At 37.5% G+C, this 23,033-nt stretch overlaps 1 protein-coding gene across 11 annotated transcripts in view; it reads left to right on the top strand.

Annotated features, from left to right (window-relative positions):
* The window catches only part of LOC117234376, a 135,902-nt gene that overhangs the window by 23,910 nt on the left and 88,959 nt on the right, over nt 1–23,033 (top strand). For 3 of the 11 annotated variants that reach the window (XM_033495517.1, XM_033495515.1, XM_033495513.1), the window contains exons 1-2: nt 12,771–12,971; nt 13,076–14,305. The exons of 1 other annotated variant lie outside the window; for it this stretch is intronic. In XM_033495517.1, coding sequence (XP_033351408.1) covers nt 14,096–14,305 — 210 coding nt within the window. In that variant the 5' untranslated portion in view covers nt 12,771–12,971; nt 13,076–14,095. 7 more of the 11 variants (XM_033495508.1, XM_033495509.1, XM_033495512.1 and 4 more) reach the window with 7 other exon arrangements.

The raw sequence follows: 23,033 nt of genomic DNA, 5'->3' as shown, positions 1-23,033 counted from the left end.
GTGTACGCGTGTCGAGTATACGAGGGCGTATAATGGGCTCGTAAGGCTCGATGGATCCGGGCGGATGGAGCTGGAGCTGGCTAGCAGAGAGGGTGCGCACGCATTCTCTCCCAGGAACACCTTTTGCACGTCCATCCGCGTGGCCCAGCCATGACTAACCACCCCCGTAGCGCGACCAGTTCTATCGTTACCAAAGTCAACCTGGATAGCCCACGCTTCCAGGGTCTATAATACTTTTTCGACCCCCGAGGCGAAGTTCCATCCCAACGGAAACTGTTAATAGCGTAAACAGCGTCTGGTATTTGCCACCGAAGGACAGCTTAATTAACCGTTATACGGATTCGTTGTAACAGGTTGTAGCCTTTGTTATTTTTGGAAAATGTCGAGTGATTTCAATCTTGATCAAAGGGACACTTTGACTTCTCTCTTGTTACAGAAAGATTTGGCGAGGTTCAAAGATTTATGTTGCTTCGTTACACCCGGTTGATTTCGACGAACACTGATTTCGATGGAAGTTGACAGAGTAGTAACTAGATACGTAGTAATTGTAGTTTCGGCACGTATAGAGCCGACATAAATCTACGGAAACGTATCGTTTAAATTTTTATTAAAAGACCAATCGCAGTTTCTTCCAGAATTTTCTCTTATATGTCGTCTAGTAAACGAATCTTTTTAACTTTTCAGGAAAATTCAAGCCGTTTGATCTAGTTTGGGAAGAGTTATTCTGTTTTAAAGAGTGTGTCAATATTAATGTAACTGGCCGTATGAGAGAAACACGGTTTAAAGTTTGGAGAAATCGCATTCCGTGGTATATTCAACTTGTGGAGTATTGTATTGAACGATATAATCATACAATATAGAAGCCAGATCGATCACTTTTTATTACCAATTTCACATTATTAGTATTCAAGAAAGTACATAATTAGTATTCAACATCTCAAAGAAGAAATCTTAAATTTATAAAAATAAGATTTATCACAACGAGATAGCATAAATAATTGTAAATTGCAAACAAAATTGTGGTAACAAAAATTTGTAAAATATTCGCAAATTGTCGATTTATGAATTTTGATTTATGGATATAATCAGCGTGGATTATTGTGTAGAATTTTTGTTAAGCTATTTATTTTTCACGTAATTAGTCGAACGTCTGCACTTAAAATTACGTTCATTGTTGTAATACGGTATTGTGGTACTATCATCTTGCCACATCTGAATCAACCCTTGCTAGAACGATAAGATAGTAGGTTATATCGCGTAGGGTAGACCTGGTCGAAAATAACAATTTCACTTTCGAATACTATCTCGAAAAGATAGAGCTACAAAAAGTTCCTTTATACCCGAAGCTCATGTACCCATCTAATATTACTGAAAGTATAACAGTTGGACTTTGTGATAAGTAATATCAAAATTGCCAATCAAAAATAAGAATAAGAGAAAATATTACAACCACCCTTTGCTCCAGGGAGGGTTCGCGAAGATAATTGTAACTCGAAGGCACCAAAATATTTATTCGACTAAATAAATAAAAGAAAACTAAAATATCTATCTAAGCAAGGAGAAACTGCAACCCAGTTAAATTATTTGACAATTTGAGTAAGATTTTTAACCATTTATAAATTACTATAAATTGTTTGCGATGTTATAAACGTGTGAACGATATGTCAACTCTTAACGAAAGATATTTATATCTTTATCTAAATAGCGGGTGAAATTATAACGAACAATATACGGATAAACGATATAAATGTTTGACGTGAGAATATAAGATTTTGTTTATTGTTTTAACATAATAAAAAGTTAAGAAAATGTACTGTATTAAAATTCCAATATCAATTGATTGACATTAATATCGTATACGTATTTGTACATGCATATAAACATTTTCTTTTCTCTTGACACAGGTAAATGTTAAAATATTCATATATGAAAATGTATTCTAAAACCAATCGAATTTTTATTATATTTACGTACAGTGATTATTTTACTTTTGGTACAAATATTCCATATTTTATTGGTGAAATTTAAAATACTTCCATCACTCGTTTAGAGTGGATTTTATATTATTGATTAATGGCTGCAATCATCGGCCTCTGATATTCGTTCGATAGCTGTTATTGGAGGGAACGCTATGAAATTTGAAAAATGTAGTTTTTGAATCTATAAATCGAAATAGCCAATGAAGATATTTCATCAATCTGAAATATGCATATCACGTTGTTTGACAATCTCATATTTGTCTGTTTATACAAATACACGTGAAATATGGTCGTCAGTATATCTTCGATAATTTCATTTTCTTGATTTGAAACAAACGTCGATAAACGACGATGGCTATATATCTTCTCTTTCGAACGACAATTTTCAGGCATGTTGAACATTTTTCGGTCAGGTTATTTTTTGTTTTAATTTCGCGCTTGGAGATTGCTTGGCAACGGAGTTGAAACGGCGTAATCAATGCTCCAAATTACACAGATCGGTTGTCCATTTTGCTATTTGCGCAATGGTTCCTCTGGGAGGAATAATCGCGGGTGGTTCCGCCACGTTGAATTCGACTGTCACACAATCCTTCTCGAAACAAATTGCACGTCATCCTATCTAAATTATGGTTGCAGACATAAGGAAAAGAGAAAACGGGAGTTGGATAAGATGATCTGTTCGATAATAATGCATGTCCCGAGACTTCTCTGGTATTATGGTCATAATTATACCGTGGATGTTTGTGTTTTCATGGAAAATTTTAATGTATGCGCATATTTAATGTACAGAAATATTATATGTATATAGTATATATAATAAAAATATTATATATATATAATCATATTTAATTGTTATGAAATAAAAAGCGTGTATTGGAATTATAAATACCTCCGAGGTGGAATTATTTTTACTTCACCGTAGTTCAGGAAAACTGATAAAAGAAGAATGATTAATGGATTGGAACCACGCGGGAAGAATTAATGTAATCACCGAGTAATATACAATTTTATTCGTATTATTAACTACAAGGTAAAACTGAAACACTTTTCTGGCATCAAATGTGAAATAAAGCTATATGATACAAGATATCATTGATATACGTTTAGAAAAAATTCACGAATTAGAAAATTATTTGCGAATTTATTCTATCGTATCTTATTTCAAAAAATTATGTTCAAAACATAAATAGTTGTATTTAATGATAAATTTGAAAATGAACAGCTACGATTGCAGATACGGGGACAATTTGCATGTTACGGTTTGAAACGTGGTGATCTAAGAGAATACCATCTATATCGATAAAGAAAATTACCGATACTATCTCTCGTTTCCTGTGACAACCACTCCGTCTTGCATTCTTCTCGCGTGGAAAAGAAATTAATCCGATGGGTAGCGGGAGAAAAAAGACGCGCAAAAGCTCGAAGAAGCGGAAAGAGTCGTAATGAGTAACCAGACAGGAAGAGCGATAGATACGGAGGAGAGGCAGATAGAATAGTTTCATGGCACCTAGAAGAGAGAGACTGAGATGGGGTGGTGGTTGCAGTTGCGAGGTCAATGGCCGACAAGCAGTCGCCCCCCGTTCCAGCCATCCTACCAAACGAACAGAGGTTCTCAGTTATCTGTTTTTCTCGTCTCTTTTCGTCTCGTTTGGTTTTGCTCCTTTCTTTCTTCAAGTACCTATCGAACAAAAGTGACATACAAAATGAATATAAAAACAGGCTAATTGTAAGTCTGAAGGATTGCCTGGAGACAGTGAACTTACTGTTTGTTTTATTAATCGTTAACAAATTTACGTCGTAGCAAGCTGGAAGAGTGGCTGTTTATTTTTAGAAAGATGGTTGCTAAATTATTTAGCGGCATATAGAAACAAACATTGGAATTTAAGTCTCTAAAAAAAGAAAATATTCAAAGAAAAATTGGATATTTAAAAAAAAATAATTGTAGAGAAAGGTGTACAAGCTTTACTAGACGTATAGATAAGTTTATAACATGTTGGCCTAAAATCTAAAATTTTGAGCCAAAATCCACGTCTTTAAACTCTCACAATAAGCCTCTATTTAACGAACTGGTGTAGATTTACTGTGAGGTATATGTTTGTCAGTATAAGTGTAGATAAAATTAAATCGTATAAACACTCGGTACAAAAATCGAATATCGTTACGTTTTATTTCGATAATTTAGTGATAAACAACTCGATATTGCAAGCAATCTTATTAGAATGCAAGAACAAGTAGTAAACCGTAGCATATTCGCGGTCAAGCAATGGACGTCAGTATCCAAAAGGACGTTTGTACTTTTATGCATCAAAAATTAAGAGAGTTGCGACTTCTTCGCGTATTAATATGCTGCATACGTTGTAAGCATACGTAAACTTCGATATAGAACACGAAATAGGATTAGATATCGATATACATAGAATACATCCGATATAGAGTATAAAATATAAATTGGATATCAAATAACTGGAGCGAATTTGATTAAGCATATCGTATTCCTCTAAAAGTGAGTATGTATTACAAGCTCGAAGATTCATTACCATTTATAATCTTATCAATCGAAGTAGTTGGAATTTCATGAAAACTTTCGTTTCATAAAAAAGAAATTCAGCCGAAGTTGTGATAGCAGATACTGGAAATTATTATTGAAGTCACTTGTCCATCAATCTATTCGATCGAAGTATTATCAGAATTAAAATTTTCAAGGGAAACGAAACTTTGAAAGCTTTTCGCCAGTTTCACTGACAGCCGTGAGTTTCAGTTTGAAAGAAGTTGAAGAAGTACGTAACTCGATTACCTATACTACTTGCATTGCGAGCTATATGCATACAGTATGTACATATATCGCGAGCACCTTGACAGAGGCAAGGGAAAATAGTACGTGTATTTCTATCGCGGTAATAGATACGTACTTGTGCCCGTTTACGCTGATTCTATATTTGGAATCGCTTAGATGAATTCCTAAATACGCGAACATTCCGTTTGAAAGTTTCGTGAAGTCGTTGCGTGAAACCGTCGCACACGGCTATAATATTACGTTGTTGCTTTAAAAGTCGAACTGAGTAAATTGATCGCGGTTTGTACCAAGCAACATTTTTGTTGCGCTTAACTTCGGTTAGATTACGTTATTCAAACTACATAACAAGACAACAGCATAATTTGTCTAAACGAAAATGTATTTTAAATTTTCTTCTGTTACAGGGGAAATTCTTTGATCGCTTTTGAACCGAAGCAATTGAATTTTTAATAAGTCGCATATAGTCGTAGATTAATGTAATATAGTGCTGGATAAAACTATAGTAATTTTAGAATAATTAATGTTCGCTGATCCCTTTTAGATCTTTAACGCGATATTGACAAGCTTTTTTAAAAAGTAATTTAAATTGGCTCTAGTATCTGGCCCACAGAATACTCGGTTAAAATGACATTTTTAGAAGTTTTTGAGGTCGCCGAAGCCAAAAATATTGATCGTTTTTCACGGAAATAAGACGTCAAAAATTTCGATCAACTTGTTGATGTATGACATCCTCGTGAATTTTAACGGGACCTTTTTTAAAATTTGATGCTCTTAACATACTGTATGGCTTACTCTGTGTGCATTTGAATCGTGAGTATTGAAGTAGGTTTGTTTGGGTTATTTTTTATTTTTACAGAGAGCGGTAAGCCGTAAAGAGGAGAATTGGCATTTGGAGCATTGGCATTAGCTGTGCCATCACTTTACTCGGTAAGTTACCCCTTGCCGCTCTGTATGGTCTTAAGCGGATTTCTACAATTAGAATCTTTGTCGGTTAAATGTTCACAAAGACGAATCTTTAAAGGCGTTCGTTTCCGTGAAATATGATGTCCGATTTCGGCTTTGCCGGCCCAAAGCACCCTCAGAAAGACACATTTGGGTAAAAAATTTTACAGTCCATATCATTACTTCTGTACCTAATCTTTCAAATTTATAATCTATCGATTTCATAAAAAGAAAATAAATATGACTTTCAATTCTCAATTGTAAATTTCAATTGATATAAACTTATTTGTCTTAGTAAGATTTACGTAACGACAAATTGATCAAGCGTCTATAACTGTAGTTTCTAACTAGCAAGTACTAATAACACGATTGAAACTTTGAAAAAGAGTCACGAATACGTCATCCAATCGTCGTGAAAGTATAAAACAGTGTACGCGAATATCGTGAAATATTCTCTTGGTCTCTTGGCAGAGTCTCCGTGTTTCGCGTTGAGACACCATCGATTCGCCTCTAAAATCCATTGTGGCAAACATTAGACGCTAGGATCTCGTTTAAACGCAGATGTCCCACGACGAGAGCTCTGGTTATTACCTAAATTCGGTCCGTGGGTCGATCGACCGGTGCTTTCTGGCGTTCGTTAACAAACGTATTCAAGGGATCGTCGACGACGAACCCCCGTCGCGAGTTAGAGTGCCCTTCCCGCGAAACGAGCCGCGAAAGAAAAGTCTGAAGGGAGGAAAATAAAAGAAAAGAAGAAAAGAAAAGAGAAGAAAAATGAGGTTTCTATGGCGGTGGCCAAGTTGAACGTAAAAGAGAATACGGGTCAAGCTTTTTTTTTTATAGCGGCAATGGCAATCCGGCGATAATGCAGCCCGATTCTCCCTCTCTTCGGGATTGTCGTCGTGCACAAGAGAAGAGAGGATTCACTGAAAACACATCGTTATTTTCTCTATCCGCAATTGCCCCAGCGGGGATCTCACCTTGGTTCGGGCACGCTCTCCTCTGCGTGCGTTTTCAGGGTCACGCTCTCGTAGGAAATCAGGAGTTGCTATAAACTGGGGGAACACGGGTAGATTTTTCTAATATTTTAATATTGTGTAATGTATAAATTAAAATAATATATCGAAATGTATTTGAGGTCATTGGAAGAATGGTATAAATGTAGAGTACCAGTTGTTATTGGTGCATAATTGCTAATTATAACTTATAATAACGAGGAAATAAGAGTAGTATAAAAGAAAATATGATAGCCAGAATCCTTCTTCTTCTACGTGTGTTTCCATGATCACGCTTTTACGAAATCGTGAGTTGCTGTAAACAGGAACTTAGGTAGATTTTTCAAATATTTTGACGTGTAACATATAAATTAAAATAATAAATTAAAATGTATTTAAAGCGCTCATTGAAAGAACGGTGTAGGTGTAGTGTGCCAGTTATTATTGGTCGTATAATAGAAGTTATAATTATAGTAATCAGAAGATAAAAGTAATTACGATAGAAACATCCGAGTAAGTTAACGTTATTATAAAAGAAAATATAATAACTGGAATTCTTCTTCTTCTACGTGTGTTTCCATGATCACGTTCTTACGAGTTATTGTAAACCGGAATTTAGGTAGATCTTTCAAATATTTTGACATGTAACGTATAAACTAAAATAATAAATTAAAATGTATTTAAGGCGCTTGTTGGAAGATTGGTATACTTGTAGTTATTATTGGTCGAATAATACAAGTTATAATTATGGTAATCAGAACATAAAAGTAGTTACGATAGAAACATTCGAGAATGTTGATGTTATTATAGAATAAAATTCTTCTTCGTCGTATGTTTTTTATTGTTACGCTCGTAAGAACTGACGAATTGCTATAAACGATCGTATTTGGTGGAACATTTTTCCCTTTTTTGAAAAGTGTAATAGAAAGTGCAAAAATTTCATAAAATAAAATGGATTGTATCTCTCGATGTTCCCTCAGTTTACAAAACCTCTTCGTCTTGATAAAATAAAAGCTTCTCGACGCTTAGAATTGTATTATTTTCTTTCTTCTGATCTGTGTAAGATATGGTGATCATTTTGATTTCTCATGCGTCGAAACAAAGATCTCTTTGTTGGAGTTGGATGGGAATATGGGGATGCGGAAATATGAAAAATTTAAAGTCATGAATGATAGTCATGTTATTGTGGAGGCACGAGCTTTGGAAAATTTAGTATTTCAAGAATGGCAACGTTTATTTGATCGTATTTTTCGTCCTTTCGTTTTACGATATTCCAGCATTTTATCTCTCATTTTTGCAGCTTATCCAGAAATTGCCGATGATTTTTAACTTTAACTTGTATACAGGATGTATCGTTGCTTTTATTAAAAATTCGTAATAATATAGAAATATGAGAAATTAGTAAATAATTGATTATTGACAAAGAAATTATTTTTTAGTCTATAACTAAATTGCAAATATTTATGCAAGTATATAATTTCTATGATCATAACTAAAATAACGAAATCTAAATAGAGATCCCATGTCGCTTGCTAAATATTATAACGAATAATTTGCTTTGGCTATTTTATGTATTTTTGCATATTGCCGTTCTATATATTTTTATATCCTTCGATTTCTCATAAGTGTCTAAACATCCGCCGTCTAATTATAATCAACTATGTTTATTTTTTCTTCATAAGCAAACGAAATTCTGGTTATAGAGAGGTTAACGTGTTTTCACCGCTATTTCCTCGAATAAAGCACTCGGCTGTGCTGTTTCGTCGAACAGAGACGAGTGCATTCGCGTTTTCGATAGTGTGAATACGTTATCTGACGAATCGCATATGTAGAACCGGAAACGTTTATCGATTTTTCATCTAGTCATTTCTGATATCGGTGTAAAATGCAGAGATAGGCCGGCACATCGCTCTAAATTCATCGGACACAGTTGTCACGATACTTTGTAATATTTCCTGCTTTTTTCGTTTCATTTCGAGAAAAATCGAATTTATTCACGCGACAAATAAAAATAATCTTTTTCGCGTATTCGTTCCTCGAGCAAAAATTTTATCACGTTGCTCATGGTATTTAAGGCATTAAACATCGCGTTTCCATCATTTTCATGTTTCAAGAGGGAAACAAATCGTCGAAAGGAATTTCTAACGCGTTCCCTCAGGTTTTCGCTTGTTTTACGCTCTAACGCGATATAATTTGCTTAATGCTTGTCGCAATGACGCAGAAACAACGTAATATACAATTCCATTTAGATATTAATTCTCCTAGAAGTCACAGTGAGCGAGTAATGAAAGAATATCGCAATATACTGCAGTGTTAAAGAGTCAAAAATTTATTACATGTAAATGATACTTGTATAAATGTATCTGCTATATATCTTCCAATTTACTCCGCAACGTCCTTTATACCGTGTTTCATCTTCAAATTCTGTTTTCGAAAATTTCATAAAGTGGAAAGTATTTAGGAAATTTTATTCGAAATTTTCATTAACCCATCGAAGCTTGTTTGAAATTTGAAATTATTGTAACGGTACATATCGGGTGTACTTCTTTGAATACAACGAACGTCAATGAGTTAAGAAATTTCTTTTAAGAAATTAGCGATTAATTCGAAAAACGATGGAGGTCGTCGTACCCTATAAAGAGAGATTGCGCTAGACTTTAACTACATGTAATATTCATTAACTCTTGACTGCAGTTTAAAGCTTGACTCTACTGTTAAACACCCTATGCATTCGTAATTAACTATAAACCCAATTCGTTGTACGGCAAAACTTGCGAAAGCAAGTAAAAAATTTTGCAAATTGTACAATTAATGAAATTTCTAACAGTTTGTGAAAGTAGCTTGGTGAACCCTAGATACGCTATCCCACAATTTTTCTCTTACGACCAACAATGCAAATCGACATCGGGCTTTGCTTATCGGCACTCTAAGCCAGAAAGTTTCAAGGCACCGGTCATTGGCTATTGCAAACTCGTAAATCGAAAAAATCGTTCCAACATTCGACATAAACGAACATTTACTCGTTCGAACTTTCACGAATCTGCGAATATACGACTCGAAAACGCCCTGTCTATATCTCTATGAATCAACCGTTCAATTTGTGCCCGCAGCTTCCGATCCATACTTCCGAACGGTAAACACGGTCAGCTTCCGTCGTTAGCGTTGTTCAGCAGCGACGAATCAGCAGAGCACACCTCCGTTGCATGCAATACTAGTAGCGAAATCTGTAAGGGATCGATAAAACGGGGTATATCCTTTGCACGCGTCTTGCGACCGCGAAATTCTTGACCGCGGACGTTCGCGATGTTCCGCGGGGGGTGGTGTAAGACTGGCATGACGTGCGTGTGTAAATACGTGGCGGCTACGTCGCCGCGGCTGGCGCGTACACGCGACGGAAAGAGGGAGGGATCCGTTATTGATCTTCTCTCGTCGCGTACAAGCGATTCCTCTCTTTCTATTTCCCAGAGAGAGAAACGCATCGAAGCAAGCGCCGACCGAACGGTCGCGATAGCCTACCTAGAACGAGTCACTCGCGACGAGAGCTCGACGCATAATGAGAAAGGCACTCTCGCGTCGCCTGTTCGGAGCAAGCGTTGCGCGGTTCGGGCAGCCTGACCGGGAAGCGTGGCCAGGCAACGGAGGCAGCCGAGCGGCGGCGAAGACGACCGATCGCTGCCGAGCTCGTACGTCGTCCGAGCGTTCGTCGCTCGAAGCCAGTGGCTCAGTGCATGCACAGCGGCCGGCCGGCGTGCATAGTCGGTGATAGCGGCAGTACGCTCCCGGCCTCGAATTCTTCTATCTTCGGGGGGATATTCCTCTTTCTCTTACTCTTTCTCTTTTTATTTATTGCCACATTTGCCTCGTACGGAAACGTGTACGACGGAGGAACCATCAAGGGAAGCGCCCTCGTGCTCGAGCCGACGTCGGCACCGGGCCTCGGGGCCCGGGGGCCAACCCGTAACACGCGGTTATGGAGCTCCTAGGCTCGTCCCGGTGCGGAAGCAGCTACGATATCTGTGCGCGGGCGTTACCCCGTCGTTCTTCTCTCGCGTACTAGTTAGGACGGCACAACGACAGTCAAGCCCCGTATGCTCCGCTAAAGGTATCGCATCCAGGGTATCATTCTTACTCGCGGATATTCTATTCGATTCTACTGCGATCTCGATGGACGCTTCTCTGGTGTCTCTATACGATAAGGATATTCCGAAGCTGTATACAGAAGTCGAGTTGCAGTTGTTGAAAGAGGATATCATCGTCTATTGACCATCGTTCGATTGTCCCTTCGCTGTCGGGTGATACGGCTTTTAAGTGATACGAGCGTATGTTTACGCGGTGCGTCCGTACGACGAGGAAACGATAGTGCTTGTTGAATTTCCGTACATGTCGATGTTGATCGAGATGTATGAATCTAATCGACTGAAATGTAAATAAAGCTAAATCGCTTAATTTGTCACGTCGATGAAAATGAATAGGTGAAAGGTGTCCCGGAAGCTTCTCAACGAATCTTCTTTCTTTCCGTCTCTTTTTAAATGGCAAGAATTAATCGTACGAGCAAGAGACATTGGAGCGATAGGAAGCGCGGAAACGAGTACACGTAACCGTGGTTCCCACCTTTTTCCAAACCCCTTTTCCTCTCGTTTTTCACCATTTTTTTTTTTTCTCGTGACCGTACACTCTTTGAGAGCGCACTCTCGCCACACGGTTATAATTGCTGCTCCGTAAGCTGAAAAAAAGTCTCGCGGAAAAATCGAGGTCGAAGGGAACAAAGAGGAGGACCTTTGTTCTTGCCCATTTTTATTTCTTTTCTCCTCCCTGGCCTGCACACAGCGAAGAGAGAGATTCTTACTACGGATTCGTGGTATCTTATCGAGAAAGAGGGTAGCGGGAGGATCTCGTTGTTTACCTGATGTATTAGACGTGCCATTAACGACGACGACGACGACGACGACGACGCGACGCGATGGAAATCGACAATGTGGTCCACGGATAGATCATCGAGATTTCCAGGTTCAGCGAGTGAACCACGTGCTCATCATCGTCTCGATGCTTTTTTCGAAATTCGTCGACGTCCGATCGAAGGAAATACGAAGGAAACGACGATTTACACGTTTCTCTGTACTTGTCCGTGTTCTTCTTACACGACGTATGTCATTTTCCTGATATATTAACCTTTCGTACTCCCCACGAATCGATTGACAATGTGCCTATTGTTATTTGGTTTTGCTTTCATCGATAAAGCGATGGAAAAGAAAAGAAGTTCACAGTGTACAGGTAAATTCGTATCATAGATACTTATTAGGTACTTTCTTTCTCCTAAATATATGAGATTTGGCTTTAAAATACTCCACCGTAGAAAAGTGCTGGGATCGTTAACTGATCATATTAAAAGATTTTGCAAAGGGTGGAAAGCTAGCAGATGAATTTAGGGAGCAGCGTTGTTAGCACGTTCCGTGCCCACTAAAAAGCAAAAGTTCTGCTATATCAGAATTACGTAATGTTCAATATATTAACATTTTAAATACGATTTTGCTAGCTTCACATAATCGTGAATAAAAGCCTTCGCAGGTTCCTCGACTTTGAAAGAACGCGAATGGTGTTTCTTTATCGTTCAAAAATTATAACAGAAATTTCGTTTGCTTGTAGGGAAGAGAAACTGCTATCAGTCTTTAGTTTTTAGTTCGATCTAAAAACTAAAGACCAATAACGAATAGACTGCAGGTATATTTCTTGGTATATCAGTAGAATGATATAGTAATTAAATATAATATTGTAGTAATTAATAAAACACGATTAGAAGGATATACCTACATAGATATACAAATTGCGTAATCTCTAATCGTAAATAAACAGATGTCTGTTGGTTAAAACAAGGCTGAAATTGTTACACAAAATATTGCAACAAAAATAAACGAAATCAAAGGGAAACTCTCGAATATACCTACTTTTGGCCCAAAATTCAAACAGGAAGTGCATATCGGAACATTTGTTTCAAGAGTGACGCTAAGATCTTCCTAGCGCCAACTTTTTAACCTTCCCCGTACTACGAGTCCTTCTCTTCAGCCGACGAAGTGTTTGCTTTCGTGTGTATACGATCTTGGACCACGGGGGACCCGAGGGGCACGGGGCGCGTTAAAATTCCAAAACCTACGTTCCCACGTGACCCGGACACAACGGCGCCACGAGACATCCGTTCGGAATCGAGATTAACGTCTGTCCACGAGGAAAATCGTTCGATCGACAATTTTACATCGTACGGACCACGTGTGTACCCAAAAAATCGGTTTCGTTCACCTTCTGTGTGTGATTCGCCCAACATTTTCCTATTCTTTCTCTCTCGTTATCCTAGTCATGGTGCTCCATTGTAGGACCACTATGTGTCGTTAGATGCTATCGTGCTCGTAACTTGACGGCAATCGATAGTTTCCTCCGAGGAAAGGAAGGAGAGAGCTGCAGCTCCTCCCTCTCGACCTTCTCGAGTTCCGTGGAGACTCGTTTCCGACGTACTTTCCTGGTGGTGCAGGTGATATGCGGTACCGGTGGATCGTCGTTGGAAGGGACGGTCGTCTGAACGGCGTGCGACACGGGATCGATCGAATGTACGCGACCACGCGACCACTAGCCGATCTCCGGATCAGGACAAAGCTGAACCGTGTCCGGGATGAGGCGTTCGAACGTGAAAGATAATCGGTCAATCGTGTCGAGAGATATATCTGAACCAGCTGGCTAGATGTACATCGTAGTAACGCGAATGTATAGTAGTACGATCGAGTAGTTAAAACGGTGAAGTTCGAAGTCGCGGTTGGATAACGATAGGAGATACCTGCATGCGAAGACAACGATCTGGGAGATCGGAGGAAACAGTGTGAAACAGTAGTGAGGAGCTGAAGTGCGACAGATACGTGAAATTTAGAGGAAGAATAATCAGAGAAATTTTAGCACAAGTGATAAAAGTGCTCGAATAATTAAAAAAAGAAAGCGCGATAAAATCAAACACGACGAATTACGCGAGAGATTAAAGGCGCAAGCTTTGAAAACGCTCGCTAGGAGAACGTTCAGCAATTGAAAGAAAAAAAAAAGAACGAAAGAAATTAATTACATTTCAAAGAAGCGAATAAATTATCGACGATTCATCGAGGATAAAAATCCGAGATAAAATTGGAAGAGTGTAGCGGAATTGTATAGTAGAGAAAAGAAATAGAGAAACAAGATTGAACGAAACGTTTGAAGGGATAATAAGGTTAAAGCGTGAAAAAGATAAAAAGGGGCGGAAAACGAAAAAGGCAGAAAAGCTGGCGTCCAAAGCACGTGAGGGTGGCTCTCGCGGGACTCGGACCCGTCGACGAACAAATGGCGGCTCGTTGTCCAGCCGAGGAAGCGCGACGGGCATGCAGTGTGGCCTGTGCGCTGTCGTTGCGGGACTTTTCCGCCGAGCCATGTGTATCGCCGGCAGCAGACGAGGTTCCGGCGAATCCTGCTATCAGGAGCTTACCGATGCCGAAGGGCGACGACATTCGCAGATCGCACCCATCGAGACCGGTCTGACTGCGGCGGAGATCGCGGAACACGTTATAGAGGCCGTTGAGGCTGTAGAGGAGGTGAGACTACCTTTACCACCCACATATCTAAGTACTCTTACTTCTTACTTCCCATTGTTTTTTCTTCGTCCGATCGTTTCGTGATTTTTATGTAATGTTTCGACCGAACGAATGTGGATACACGTACGAGTCATCTAAAAGCGCTGTCCGGACTCTGAAGGAGCAAACATTTGTTTTTGATAGTCCTAGTGTACCAGTGAAGTACGTGTTTTAAAAAAAGATTAGAGTTTTATTGATTTAGTACAGGGAAGGGATATTGAATAGTATTGGGTACTTTTACTTTTTAGTTTTCAGGATGTAAGTGTTTCTTATTTTTCCAACGGATTCGGAAAAATAGGATACTGAATTAGAAGTAATCGATATTAACACTGCGACTATTATTCCTTAATACGTACTTAAACATATCGTACGCAGTTAATTGGGATTAAAGTAATGTGGTAATAATAAATAGCTATATGTAGCTAAATTTTCGATACGATAAAAGCAAACATTTTAATATCGAAGATAGTTATACATGTTTTTAGTAATTGTAAAAATAAAAAACTGATGCCAGTCATTTTGACAGGCTTGGTAGTTGCGGTGTTATTGGATTGTTGAAACGAATTGAACGAATAGCGTGTGTGGCACGTACGATACTTCTTGCTAAACAGTTACTTTGTCGCTTTTTCTCGTGCAAGATAATTGAAAGTGTAACAAGCAGAAGTCTGTACAGTCGGACAATTTTGTACGTTACGGTTGTTTTAAACATAAATAATTAATTGCTAGCTCTATCTTTTTTTTTTGTTTGTAACTGTTTCCAAATTTAAATGTTGTTAATTCAACGATTGGTTGAATCAGACTAGTATTTCGTAAAGTTTTCTTACCATTTATCCTCGTGAATCTAAATATTGGTTGAAGAAAAGATTGATTAATTCTTCCAAATACAATATACGTGTATGTAATTAAACGTAATTTTCAAAATAACGCGACATAATGGTATAACAATTTAACAATTTTTATAAAAGTTATATAGGATAACTGCACCTAACGTGGGACAGCTGATTTTAAAGACGAAGTAAGCAAAAAGAGGAATAAAGAGACTTTCTTTTCAATGAAAATAACGTTAAAACGCGACAATATTGATAAATGTTCGTGTGCTAATAGTTAACTATGTAAAAGTTTAAGTGGCGTAAAGTCACGATGAAAGGTATTAAAAAAGTCAAATCCGGCGAGTTAAAAAAATAATACTTAAGAAATTTGTAAAGAAATCTCAAAAATCTTTATTTTTATCATGAAAACTGAATATCTATTTAAGTAAAAAGACAAATAAAGAAATATTTTCCATTTGTTTCAACTTATATTATATTACATTACATTATATTATATCATATTATATTATATTATATTATATTAACGTTCTTTATCTTCTACACGTTGAACACGCGAATGACGCACCTGAAACACATTAATCGTGATCCCAGTGAAAACAGCGAATACATTGGACACATTTTTCACTATTATTGTCTCTTTTGTAGTTGCCAACACAAGACAGATACAATTCTGTATCATAGTCATCGGTAACAGTATCATTCACATGTTCCGTATTACGTGAATACTAGATATATACGAATACATACTAAGAAGAAAATTAATTTCACGGTAAATTTCTTTTGGACACTAAAAAACAAACGTGTTTCACGATAAATCATGCAAAAATAATATTTTCTAGGTTGTCTCCATTAAGAAATTTTGCTATTTAACTTGCTTCTCAAGAATTTTGTTACGCTTTCAAACACAACGATCAACTGCATTCAACGACAGATTTTCAAATGAAGCTGAGATACCAATATGCTTGCCTTTTGCTTTTAGCGAAATATTTTACGCTGTTGCCGATTGATTTTGTTAGTTACTCGCCGAGATATTGCGCTGTTCCATATTGAGTATAGTTGCCCTATCGTCTCGTCAGTTTTGAAAAGGTTAAAGCAGATATAAGAGAAAGCTTATTGTAACGAGAATTCATGTTCGGTTAAATCTAGCAGAGATTTGTTAGGACTTGCAGCTCTTCTGAAAAACGATCTAAATATCTAAGAACCGACGAGTATTTATACTGTCGCGTACAATTTTAACGATAACCACTTGAATAAACGCCGATGACTGAGAAAATGTCAAGGATCTGGAAATACTTCAAAATCATCAATATTCAATGTGCCGAATAATGTTTCGAGTCCGTTCGCTATTTCGAATCTCGAACATCCCTTCCCCCATACCATACCGAACGCGCCTCTAAATCCAAATTGCGACGACATAACAGCCACTTTATTTTGTAAATGCAGCCCCTTGCCAATTCGATCCTGGCTCGCGTTTCGATGTCAGGACTTCGTGTTTCGTTTAGGAAATGCCCTAGATGCAACCATTGCCATGATTAATCTAGTCCCCTCCCTATTTTTATCGTTCATTATTTTGATATCCTCGATCTTATGATCGTCACACGAAATTACCAGTCCATCTCCAAATTTCGCACTGTTCCCACGTTTAAATCGCGTAAAGGGCTTGCAGGTTAAATCAAACTCGCAATCGTGTTTTCAAAGTGAAGTAGTCGAGAACGAATAATATTATTCGAGTTGATCACCTAGTCGAATTCCAATTACGAAACGTTCGATGGAAGGGAGCCAGTGTTCGTAAAAATACTCGCCAGACCGATACAACGAAGTAAACATAGAGAGCAAAGTGTACTGGTTGGAACAAAGGGGTGCAATTTTCGTGGCTACAATTTTATTTATGTCCAGTATAGTTAGAGAGAAGAAAAATCTCAGCACCTTGTTCTTAGAAAGCAATCGCGATGAATTAATTTCGAATAAACTGCAAGTGCAGCTCATTCGTTACATCTTGATACAATTGTACATTTCTTGACTTGTTCTTTGATTCGTACGTAAAAATGTACTTTAGGCTCCTTTCCATCCAAGTATATTCTAACTTTGATTCAGTCCCTATCGTAAAGTATAGAGAAGCATACGCAACATTATTATTATTATATTATTTATTATTATTATTATTATTATCGATGCATCACTGGTGGTTTTTATTCGATATTTCAACTCTTTGCATGGTCGGATTATCCGGAAAATGTCTTTTTTTCCTGCCCATATATTTCATCGTGAAGTAAACGAAACGATATAATGCTAGACAAGGAACAACTTTTTACTATAATAGAAAAAATGAAAAGAAAACAAGCTTATGAATTATCTTAACGACATTCGATCGCAACATGTTTAAAAATTGAATTATCTACGATACACACGTATTCATAATTAAAGGACACATAATCCACTATCGCAATTTCGCCGCGATTGGATCTCGCTCTCCCACGTAAGTAATTGTCACAGAATGGTCAATGTGCGTGCGTCATGTCAACTTATGAGAGTCACGAGCTGCCCGTATCGGGGATTAATTTAAGATCTCCCCATATTACGAAGGCTACTGCACTTTATACAACGCGAACTTAACCGTAGCCGAGTTTTCGAGCCTTTATCATCCAACGTTTCTGTCAACTCGCTCATCGAAACGTTCCAGCACGTGAAACTACGAGCACGTGAAACTACGAGCACGTGAACCCTCGATGACGTCGTCCGACCAATTCTACGATCTCGTTGATATTTCTTCCCCGCGCTATGTAGTAAATACATAACGACTACATACCTATCGTGTCCGCGTTCGAAATCACGATAATCGACTTTTAATATAACCGTTCACGTGCCACGGTGGTCCTGCCTCTCTTACGTCATGGCCGGTCGAGTACGCCTCTCTAACACGGACGAGTTTACGTCGAGCGTGTAAATCGAGCCTTTCCTTTCTTTTCCCATTCGCACCTTATCCGTACCTCTGCGTGGCGAAGTTTACACCCCAGCGAGTCTAGGTCAGGACGATGACGACAGCACCAACGTTTGACCTTAAAGTCTAATTTTAAAAATTCCCACCAGCAGGAGAGAGCGAGGAAGGAATAGAGAGAAGTACACGAGAGATGCAACGAACGAGATATATGCGATCGCCACTCGATGAAACAACAAGCATTATCACATTTATCAACGCGACCGATATCAGTAGCCGGCGTTGTTCGGCAACCAAGATTTTTTCACTCGATAAAGAGAATCGAGGCGGTGGAGCGTATTCACCGACCTGCTTTCGCGGATCCCTGAAAAAATTTCATTCTTAACACAGTCGAGGCTGACAACAATTCGTATTCGTACAATGGCCAGCGTAAATAAGCATTCCAGCGCTTATCACAGAATCGTTCTACGAATATATCGTATGTATATTATACGAAACTTTGTGAAATGTTGTTAGCACTTCAGTAAAGAACGACTATGGTGATTATACTACGATAGTAAAATTTGGAACGAATTTCAAGATGTATGTAAAAGTTAGAAGATCCTTTTTTCCGAACTTGGTAAAAAGTTAATATATAACGCGAATAGTAGTCTTAAATGTACAATTCGTGCTAAATATGCTACATATTTTTGTTTCTTAATCGTACCTGTTTGTATAAATAAAAAGTATCCCACCCTTGGTGATTTTTGCGAAGAGTATATTTCCAATAAGTATCTTTTAACTTCTATATACATTTCCAAGTTGCTTCCAAATTTTACCAATGTAACAACGATAGTCGTGTCTCGTTACAGCGTTAAGGAAATTCCTAAATGTTCTCCATATAATACGTACATGTATATACAAAAAATTTTCTAACTGCGTTGGAATACTTTTTTGAGTCACTATATTTGACCAAAGGGATTAACAACAGGGCTCTAAAAAGGCGTTAAGGAGCGAAAAAATTGATTTTGTCTTTTTCGTGTTTCCTTTTATCGGTAAAAGTATTCTCTTTGCAATGGAGCCGAATCCATTTTCCTCGAATAAAATTATTGACTTGGCAATTCACCATTGGAATCGTGCATTAATAGCGAAAGTAAACAATTTAACTTTGAACGCATTTATCTCAAAAAGTCGTTTTCGCATGCCGATCTCTTTTTTTCAGAGCACGTCGCATAGTATTGAGCGAAAAATATTCGCGAAGTTACACGCTTGGAACCGAATTAATATCGACGCTGTGTGCACGATATAGCGAAATAGCTCGTAGCAACCACAACCTCGCTATCCGCTGCCTCGTCAAAGTAACACGCGTGTCACATGGTAAATCAATCCCCTAACCACTCGACTAGCCTGTTAACGCATTATCACAATCGAAGGGATTTTGCAACTATAAGGAGTCTGCTCGGAGCAGCTAACTTTTCGGCGATTTGGACGAGTCGAAAAAGAATTTACTTAGTAGCTTCATTCGAAAGTGTCGTTATTTAGATAGAAGTCTCTCAATTCCAACTACAACAGCTGATGGTGGCAGTGAATTTTTTCACTGTATTACTGACAATTTATATCACTCTTCTGTTTTCGATAAATATGATTTAAATATCGGAGCTACGCCATTCCTACACCAAAAGAGAAACAAATTCAAAGTAGTAGAATAGAAAGTATTCAATGAAGCAATGAATAGAAAATGGATGGAGATAAATTTGGAGATTGTGTATGGGATTTTATTCATGAAACAGTAAACGTTGATATTTGTGATCCACGCGAAATCATGTTTGCACGAGGAACTATTAGAAATACATTCTCGTGAAATTATTATTCATCGTGGCTCTGTTATTACTAGATATAGAAATGCGTATAATACGAAAAAGTATATCAAATATTCAAGGTATAGCGCTTTCTATAATACTTCGTAGGCGAAACACTTCTCTACCGAGATTTTACTTTTTTAATTATATTCTCAAGAATATGAATTCGCATGAAAACACGCAGTTTTATCGTCACGATATCCATGGTTTTACGAAGCATTCTACTTTTTCTTCGAAAGAGCTGAATCATAGCAGCCTCTACGATACAGCAAGCTCTTAAAATCGGTCAGGCGTCAAACTTTAACTATGTCTATGACGTATGAAATTGTCAGAAGTGCGAGAAGATAAGGTCCCGAAAGTTCAGTGAACGTTGCATAAAGCGCACACGTAATAACCTGCACATGTAACAAGCAAATCAAATTGGTCAAAGTGTCGAAGTTTGACTACCAGAACGTTTCTTCTATGTACAAACGAATTGACAGAAATTTTACGAACCTTTCTTTCTGTTGATCTTTTTTATCGTAAGAATGATTGCATTCATGATACACGCAAAATGAGGCTTTCACGTAACAGTTAGATTGTTGTAGATCAGTTTTTCAGGAATCCAAAATTACACACCGATTTTTTACTATACACAATGTGTCGTCGTTAACTCTTGCGTTGCTCGAGGATCGATTGTATTTATATTTGATAATATCTGGCTCATTTCTCTCTTCAAATATCGGTAACTACTGACTTTTGAATCAATTGTAAAAAAATTTATATGCAGCACGATATACATATAATCGAATTAAATTTTATGACAAACATTTGCATCGATTACGAGCTTAATGGTATTCTTGTAAGGGTCTTGTAGAGCAAGAGCGGTATTTGAATAGATGCTTCCGCATTTACGAGTCGAGCGTTTTGCGTTTGAATACAGATAATGGATTGTTACAGGATCGTAATAGGAATTACAATGGCGATTCGTTTTCTCGCTTCAAAAGTAATCTTAGAGTGGATCGTTATTGTTTCTTTCTTCCACGTGGCTGTGCAGAATTGCTTGATCAAAATTCCTGGCCGTATTCCGAATATCAGTCATTCTTTTCGCGTTTTTAAACTCGAATGAAACGCAACAAAGTTACATGGAACAAAGGAACGATACGAGAAACAAGTTCTGCTAAAATCTGAGTAATTTTGCTAACGCAACGATCAACACTGCGAGGATGTCGACACGTCCCGCTACGAAATAAAAACCAAAGTACAAAACTCGCGAAAGATGCATACAACATTCAAAGGTTTTTCATTTTCCAACTTTTATTCGTCGTCGTAATGATTATCGGGGCCATCAATCTCGATTTAAATGTTAAAATAGATGCGTACAATGTATAGCAAGCAGATCGAGATCCTTCGTTTCTGTAGTCGTGCTTTTTTGTTGTTTCGTTCCAAGAGCTTGTAACCGAAGTGAGTTGCAAGTTTTTGCTCAGCAATTTTTTTGTCGTTTAATGACACCGCTACTATGAAAACAGTAATTTATGACTAAATTAATGGACATTTATAGATTGACGGAGAACCTAAGCGCGCAGAATTTTTACAATATTTGAAGTATCTTATAACATTTAAAAAGTGTAATAAATGTCTAATCAGATCTTACTTTTATAGTTACTTTTATAGTTCCTACTATAGTTTGTAGATCTTACTTTTATAGTTATAATTAGTTTATGTTCATAGATATATTTTATATAATTTTGCACAAATCTCTTCGGTACTTATCGATATTTATCATCTCCATTGTATCTGTTTGTCATGGTTGAGCATTTTACGTTAGTACATTATATCTGTACGTTTGTAGCAACAGGAAATAAATCTAATCGAATAGACCGATTCGAAATAAGCAATCGCGCGACTGGGCCAAAACATTTTCAATTCAGAAATCCACGTGCATACGTGTTTAAAAAAAATTTTAACAAATACACGTACGTTATTGAGCAACATATCTATATTAGGTAATTTGTATATACAGCGATTGTGTATGCACGTGTGTATCAAAGATACGTTCGATGCTCGATCGAAAGAGTTAGACAATTTTCACGAGAAAAATTCGATTCGATTCCGAAACCGGTGATATACCCGACCCATATCGACGAGTATCATGCGCGGACAATGTGATTTCTCTCGTAAATCACAATAATTAGCGATATAGTAGTTCGGCGAAATAGTCTGATCATTATTTCGCGGAGCACTTGGTATACGGCAGTTAAGACTCGCGTGCTCGTAAACTACGCGAAACAAGTTTATGAGACGGGACGATAATACGGTTATCGCAACCGCTGTGCCTGACCTACCCTCGAAAATAATGTAATCTTCCCTCCGCCTCGAACTTTCAACAATCGGACAAGAATTAACAGTAGAACAGAGACAGACGGACATGGCGAAAAAGAGGAACTTTAACGAGCATTCACGGAACTACGTGCACGTACAGGTGCTGCTGCTCAAAGGTATCTCCAGTTATTTTAGCAGCTCACGATCAGTGTAGATACGTTAACACGCTATGAATATTGTATATAAATTACGTAACCGTCACAGGTTACTTTTTATAAGGCTAAGGTTTAAAGTAGCAAAATTAAAACGAACAGTTCGATGAATTTCATTAAATTTTATGGATTTAATTTATATTACATTTGATAGATTTCATGAAATATTTCATCCGCAGCATGAAATAACAATTATAGTTTTTCGTGTATATCTTCGGTCTGTATTTTTATTTCTCCGTTTATAATATTAAGTGTTCTGTACATTTGTTTACCGTATTGAGTATAAGAATTGTCCACCCTTTTTATACAATTTTTTATAATCCTTTCCTGTGTGAGATACGTTCATTGAATTTGCCGATCCATGCGAGGACTATGCAATTTCAAATCTTTTCTCAGTGCAATTAAAAAAAAATGTCAAACGAAGAAAGTGAACGATACAAATAGTACTACGTTTGTAGTACTATATTTTCATCTTTGTCAGAGATCTAATAATTAGACTTCGGATGCTTACGCAAAAGCATAGTTTCATATATAACTACTATTTTCCATATTGCATATGCTTCGCATATTGTC

Source organism: Bombus vosnesenskii, unplaced genomic scaffold, assembly GCF_011952255.1.
Source record: "Bombus vosnesenskii isolate JDL3184/JDL3185 unplaced genomic scaffold, Bvos_JDL3184-5_v1.1 scf7180000013304, whole genome shotgun sequence".
Taxonomy (NCBI): Eukaryota; Metazoa; Arthropoda; class Insecta; order Hymenoptera; family Apidae; genus Bombus; species Bombus vosnesenskii.
The sequence above is the reverse complement of the archived record's forward strand: the minus strand, read 5'-3'. Positions and strand labels throughout refer to the sequence as shown.